This window comes from Nanorana parkeri, unplaced genomic scaffold, assembly GCF_000935625.1.
Source record: "Nanorana parkeri isolate BGI_ZX_2015 unplaced genomic scaffold, ASM93562v1 scaffold2316, whole genome shotgun sequence".
NCBI classification, from domain to species: Eukaryota; Metazoa; Chordata; class Amphibia; order Anura; family Dicroglossidae; genus Nanorana; species Nanorana parkeri.
The window spans coordinates 158060-165604 of NW_017308584.1; the positions used below are offsets into that span (position 1 = coordinate 158060).

The following is a 7545-nucleotide window of genomic DNA, read 5'->3' on the forward strand; positions in this document are numbered from 1 at the left end:
AAAACCAAATTTACCCCCCCCCCCCCCCCATAGACTTCAAAGGGGTTCTCCACAAAGTTCACAAACTGAATTTCCAGCAAAATTCAAGAAAGATGTATGCACAGAACCCAGGCAGATTTCCCTCATCTGTAATGATTATATTATGGCTCAAGAGGAGGTCTCCTGCTCTTTAGGCACAAACTTTTTGCCTACTCATGCCCCTTTACCCCTCTGAGGAGACCCTTATAATAATCTGTGTTACTCTATTCTCTGGTTTGGAAGAAGGGTGGGATTCTCTCTCTGTCACGATCTGGGATCAGACTCAGAGTCCAGCAGCTGAGGCAGCAGGCAATTGGTAGTATAACAGGCCAGGTTTGATACACAAGCAGCGGGTAGTAGTGGAGGAGCAGGCAGAAGCGTAGTCAGCGAACAAGCCGAGGTCAGGAGCCAAAAGGTATCCAGTATGTAGGAGGAGAAGGTGAGAGTAGTCGTTGAATCAGCAGCCAAAGGTCGGTACGCGGGAAGCAGAATGAGTAGATTGTAGCACAGAGGGAGCAGGAAGCAAGATATTGGCAGGAGCACAATAATCTGGCAAAGAGGAGTGCAGAGGCGTGGCTTAAATAGGAAGTTCAAGGGAGGAGCAAGGAGTTCAGCAGAGATTAGGTATAACTGAGGATTACACAGGAGATCAAGCCAGGAACTGTCCAAGGTTCCAAGGTGGCTCAGCAGGTAGAACCACTGCCAGCTACAACAGAGGTCCCGGGTTCAGATCCTGTTCCTGACATCCAGTTCCTCATCATTTGCACTTCCAATCACTATTGCTTTCTAGTGATTTTTGTCCAAGAAGAAAACCAAAGTGCAACTGATCCTGCACTACATATTGGCAACCATGTTCTCACCAAGTTATTTATATCTGGCTTATAAGTGTGACTGTAACTAGTAAATGTTAAAGGAAGCAGCGAGTGGTGCTGTCAGCTAATGATGGTAATTAGTATTTATTGCCATCCAACTTCACAGCCTATTCATTAGAGAGGATGACAGACTAATAAATCATCATGGTGGAGTCTCCGTATATCATGTCTTATCTATGTTATAAAATGTTATCCTTTACAGACAAACACGGTTCTGTTGGTCTTGACTGTTCATCTCCTGAGAAAGAGGCTGGCTTCTGTAAATAAAAACGTCTCCACTCTGAAGAATACCCGGTAAGTGTTTACTTGTACAGGAAAACCTAACTGCCTGAACCATTGAGTAAACTTCAGATCCAAATATTTAAGAGGTGTTTATATCTACCGTATTTTGCGCTCCATGGGGCGCACTGGACCATAGGACGCAGGCAGGTTCTGTGACAGTTTCTGTGACAGAAACTGTTACAGAAGCTGCAGTTAGTGACCGCTGAGACAGGTGGCGCTGTGACTAGTGTTCTCAGTGTTCACACAGAGCAGACGAAGAACTAATGTTCTTCGTCTGCTCTAGGGGCTCTATGGTGAGCTCCTATCCCGTGGTCACCGGGGCCCCCAGAAGAGCGGGGGACCCGAAAACCACGGCGAGGGGGGCGGACTCGATCGCTGCCGCTCGATTTTAATACAAGCGATCTGAATAGATCACTTGTATTAAACGAGCAGCGGCTCCCACTGTAAATTTAGCTCTGCTTTAGAAAACTCGCCTGGCGCCCGAAACTGCATGTTCCGAGCGTCAGGCAATAGGGATTTCCCCCCGACTTTTTTTTGGGGGGGGGGGGGAGTGCGTCTTATGGAGCAGAAAAATGCGGTAAACGCTTATTCAAAAGGTTCAAATGGACCAAGGTTTTCCAAGCAAGCTCATTGGCTCTGGTAAGGCGGCTCCAACAGCACAACAGGTCTCCCTTAGTAGGGTACTGGTAAGAAGCTTTGAGTGTAGACATATATTGAATGGTTACCGACCAAACAGGTCAAATGGTCCAGTCTATTAATTATGTAATCAAAAAGGAAAAACGGCCAACATGTTTCGGGGGCAACAACAAGAACAGTTTATCTGTTGCTGATCACTTCATGTAATTACAGTCCAGGAGAAGAATTCATACTACACCAATCAAATGAGCAATTTTATTCAGCCCTTTGAGTTTTCAAAGTTCCTACTATTGTTGTTTCACGCCCTGATGAAGGGGCTGAACCCCCCCCCCTCCCCCACCTACCTAAACACTGTTGCTGGCCATGTGTACTCCTCCAAGTAAACGGTATTCCCTGATGGCAGTGACCTCTTTCAGGAGGATAATGAGCCCTGCCACACTGCAAAGAATGGTTTGAGGAACACAACAATGAGTTTGAGGTTTTGACTTTGCTTCCAAATTCTCCAGATCCCAATCCAATCGATCATCTGTGGGATGTGCTGGAGAAACAAGTCCGATCCATGGAGGCCGATCACCTCACAACTTACAGGACTTACAGGATCTGCTACTGACTGCTTGATGCCAGATTATTATTATTATTATTATTATGTTGATAATTTTCCTCAACACTGCTATTGCTAACATGTGGTAGTTGCATACTGCAGGGTATCCAGCAGCTGTAGTTTTAGAAGTTAGGTGTTAAAACACAACTCTAGCTTCTGGGCCTAACCCCCACCCCAAGTTCTTTACTTCCCCTCCAGTTAAAAAAAAGTACTACTCACCCAAATGGACTAATGACCACATCCTCTGTTGGTCATTAGTCCTCTTCCAGGTTGAAATATGTCCAGCATCATTTGATGACTTCTTGTTCCTGTTCTATGGAGCATTGAGGACCACCAGATGTGGACTGACCATTTGGGCACTGCCTGAGGGTCTGCGGGCAGGAAGGGGCCCATCACGACCCCCCGCTGGCCTGTCAGCCACTCACCTTGGCTTATTTACTACTGAGCTTTGTGTTCTTTACTACTGTGAGTGGCATTATTTACATTGACATTGGTGCTGAGGTCTTCCTTGCATTGGCGCTGGTCTGAGGTCTTCCGTGCATTGGTGCTGGCCTGAGGTTTTCCGTGCATTGGTGCTGGCCTGAGCTCTTCCGTGCATTGGTGCTGGCCTGAGATCTTCCGTGCATTGGTGATTGTCTGAGGTCTTCCGTGCATTGGTGCTGGCCTGAGATCTTCCGTGCATTGGTGCTGGTCTGAGGTCTTCCGTACATTGGTGCTGGTCTGAGATCTGCAGTTCATTGGATCTGGTCCAAGGTCTGCCGTGCATTGGTTCTTGTATGCGGTCTGCTGTGCATTGGTGCTGGTCAAAAGCAGACTGACCTTTCCGGCAGACTGATCATTTGGGGACCTTACCGCACACACTGGAGCGGGGGGATGGACGGATGTCTGCATACTGCTCATGCGGTATGCGCCCAAACCCCCACTCCGGTCCTGGATCATTCAGTTCCCCTGTCATTTCTCCTACTAATTCTCCTGAAATTCAACCAGGATAATTGGCAGGATTGAAGAGTCTGGGTCAAAATAGCCAAACCCCAAAAATTCTGCCATTTAACTCACTTTCCAAATCGTCTATAGTGTTCAAGATTTTGATATTTTCCTACCAATTCCCCTGCAATACACCTTCTAGGGAATAGATCTGTTATTTTGACAATAGTATGGAGGAGAAATAATTTCTGTAACACAACAATGTATATCTGGGTGGAACTTGTGAATGGATGGGGCTTGCATATGGGTGGAGCACAAGGGGGCCCATGATCTTGTGTTGCATGGGGACCCCATGTGTTGTCAGTCAGGGACAACACATGGGGCTGTGCCTGTGTGTTTATGGAAATATCTGTACCTGAGTTTAAATAAGAATGCTTATAGGAGTTCCAGGGCAAATACAAACTCCTATAAGCAGGTTTCAGGGTGTTTCATAGACACCAGCTCTGGACTGAATGGAAGACTTGTCAGTCACATGGCCAACTAACTATCCCTCCTGTTTGCAGGTTACTGACCTTCAAAGCTGTGGCCCAGCTCTTCATCCTTGGCTGTACCTGGGGTATTGGCTACTTCCAGTTTGGACCTCATTCTCTGATCTTTTCCCACCTCTTCACTATCCTCAACAGCATCCAGGGAGTGTACATCTTCCTTGTACACTGCCTGCTCAATCAACAGGTATATGTATATCACGAACATATTATGTAAGGATGTGGAAAGCTAAAACTTCTACAACTATATTTGGGCAATTTTAGCTTTGTCCCACACACATGGTGAGATGACGTCAAGTTGGAAAATTGCCGGGGAAGTACATGAGGTCTTCAGGTGGCTCCTCTACAATGGCCATGTCTTTCAAAGACTATAAACTGGATACAAAATCTGCATTCTTAGAACAATTCCTCCCACCACTAGATGGTGCTGAGGAGCATAGGAATTCCTATCCTCCTTAGCACCATCTAGTGGTGGGAGGGGGTATACCAGTGTCCTCTGCAACATTTCAAAGGAAAGTGTTATTGACAGGAAACTGTAAACCTCCCATTGCCTAATCAAGTCAGACTTGTGACTCTTGGCTGCTAAGCGGCCGGAGTTATAAGCAGGGTTGCCACCTTTTCTTCAAGCGAAACCCGAACACTCTAGCGACACGCGTACATTTTTTTTGGAAGAATGAGCCGTGGGTTATTCATGTGCAAATATCACAGCTGAGACTATTTTGAGTGGGGGGCCAGTAGCCCCTATCTTAATTTTGGTTGCCCCTGTCTGCCTTACTCTTTGTGTCTGGGTTTCTGCTGCCATGAAACCCAGACACAGCATTCAAAACCGGGATTTTCTGGGTGAATCCTGGACAGGTGGCAAGCCTAACCAGGACCAATGCAGGCTCTTGAAGCACCCTGGAACTATGTGGGCTTCTGAGCATGGTTGGTGTCTTTCCTGGATTGAGGATCTGCATCCACCTGGACGGTCTGGTACATCAGTGTTTGGGTGGATCTGCATTGCAACTTTTACAAGGTCCGGTGAGTCTGGAGCTGCTGATGGTTACCCCTAGATACCTAGAACCCCTATACCCTCTCTCCCAAAGAAGATGTTCAATAAACTGTTTACTTAGCATTCTATTACTGAAGTGGACATCAATTTATGGGCACCAGAAGAGGGCGGTTAGTGCTAATGGGCGCAGCTGGAGATCAACCCCTAGACTGACTAGATGTGGACCGGGCAAACAGCGGAGTTATCGCTACAGCTGCTTCCCTGGAGTTGGGTTTTAGGAGATGTCCTCACGAGTGGACTATCAGTGTATATTGATCATTTCTTGCAACCCTTGGTAACCAACCTACCCTCATACATCAAAGACTCTGGTCATCTGATACAGATTCTCTCGAAGTATCAATGGCACCCCTCATACATCTGGCTGTCCCTTGACATCACTTCATTATACACCTCCATACCCCATGACGTAGGGCTCAATGCACTGCAATACTATCTATCCTCCCATTCCTCGATACATCATAAACAGGCACAATTTATTGTAGATTGCACCAAATTCACACTGGAACACAATTACTTTGCATTCATGGAAAACTTCTACCGGCAGATTAAAGGCACAGCGATGGGGGCCAATTATGCCCCCAGCTATGCGAATCTCACTATGGGCTTTTGGGAAGACCACTCCATATGGGCTAATAACCCTTTTGCGTCCCACCTCATCTTCTATGGACGCTACATTGATGATATTGTGATCATCTGGGACGGCCCCATCGAGTCCATAACAGAATTTGTGTCCCACTGCAACCGAAATACACTAGGCCTAACTTTCACATACGTGCACAATCCAGATAAATTGGTTTTCTTAGATTTGGAATTATCCTCTGACGGCAACGCCATTACCACCTGCAATCACATAAAACCCACTAGCGGCAACTCGTATGTACATTTCAACAGTTGCCACCACCCCCGATGGCTTCAAAACATCCCCAAGAGCCAATTCTGCAGGCTAAAGCGGAACTGTTCCAGACTAACAGATTTCACTGCACAAAGCAAACTACTCGCCAATAAATTCAGGGACAAAGCTTATCCAGAAACACTCATCCATAACGCATACTCCGTATATTTACAACCACCCAGACTAGAAACAGACACCCGCCCAGAGCCCGTAGCAGAAACCCGATTCATCACCACATTCAACAATAACCATAATAGAATACAAAGTATAATTCGAAAAAATTGGCACATCTTAAAACAAGACCCCAAATTAGGCCCCCTTACATTTCCACCAAACCTGCAGTCACTTTTAGAAAGGCCCGCAACCTCAAAAATAAATTAGCACCAAGCAGGTTATCAACCGGGGCCACCAGAGACTCATCACATCAGAAATTTGACAATAGAGTGGGAATATATCAATGTAAAAAATCCCGCTGTTTGACTTGCCAGTTCATTACTCACGGCCAATCCTCTTTCACCGATCACTTAGACAACAGATATCACATAAAACAGTTTATCACATGCTCACATGACCACGTAGTATATGGCCTAAAATGCCTGTGCAATCTATTATACATTGGTCGCACTATCCGTCGCTGAGAAAGAGGATAGGAGATCATAGACGCTTCATCGCTGACGGCAACTGTGATCACAGCGTCCCTAGACACTTCGCAGCAAAACACGGCAAACGCATCCAGGATCTTTGCGTTTTCGCCATAGAACAAATTCCTGACCATTTCTCCCCATCCGAACGTTTCCAAAAGCTATGCAGACAAGAAACATTCTGGATATACAAACTGAATACCCTTGTTCCAACGGGACTAAATGAAGAATTGGAAATCTTGACCATTCTATAAACGATGCCCACCCACTGCCCATCGACGCCCTGAATACCCAGACCATTCGGTCCCCCACATACCCGATGTTCCCCTCCACGAACTCAGCCTCAGTTTAAATTGCGTTACGCTCTTCCACATATTAGTATGACCCACGCGTTCCCATGATAGCCTCTCTAAACAGCTGTTTCATCATTCGTTTAAACATTCGTTTTAAAATACTCGTTTTAATAAATTTTGTCTATTCTTATACTCATATTTTTAAAACCTTTAGTTTTTATTCATCTATTATAGCTCATGATTTATGTGCCAACTTTTTATTCCCATTGAGATCCCCCCCAAATCTCATTTTTAACTATTTCTTTGCGTTATCAAAACTATATATCAAAAACAATATATGGTAGACAGGTCCCCGAGACGAAATACCCGTATTTAATGCTCCCTTTCAGCAGTCCCCTCTCAAATCTGCAATAAAATTACCATACATAATTAGAAATCTATTTTAACACACACACACACCACGAATTGTCCCCCCCTCTAAGATTGTATACAATTAGACAATCAACCTTAGAGCGTCCTCTAAGGCATTTCCAATGCCTCCCCCCGGTGGTGACTCACTATTTATGTCTGTTATGCCCATGGCACGCTCCCCTACGGACTGAATAGGGGCCATAGATCCACCCCCAAGTTGCCCCCAATTGTTCAACCTGGCTAGAGTAGCTTTAGCCCTTACCGATTACTACACATGCCGAGGCTCCACGACTTCGAGCGTGCGGCTCCCCCGCCCACTGGCACTAAGCTCCACCCAGCTGTCACATTTAAATCGGCGGTTTCCCGCCGCCCCCACTAG

The 7545-nt window shown here is 46.0% G+C and overlaps 1 protein-coding gene across 1 annotated transcript in view; it reads left to right on the forward strand.

Annotated features, from left to right (window-relative positions):
- LOC108801359 (putative adhesion G protein-coupled receptor E4P) overlaps positions 1–7545 on the forward strand; it is a gene marked incomplete at its 3' end in the record, with an annotated part of 39052 nt that overhangs the window by 27966 nt on the left and 3541 nt on the right. The window contains exons 12-13 of the mRNA XM_018573286.1: positions 1093–1184; positions 3897–4065. Coding sequence (XP_018428788.1) covers positions 1093–1184; positions 3897–4065 — 261 coding nt within the window. The remainder of the gene's footprint in view (positions 1–1092; positions 1185–3896; positions 4066–7545) is intronic.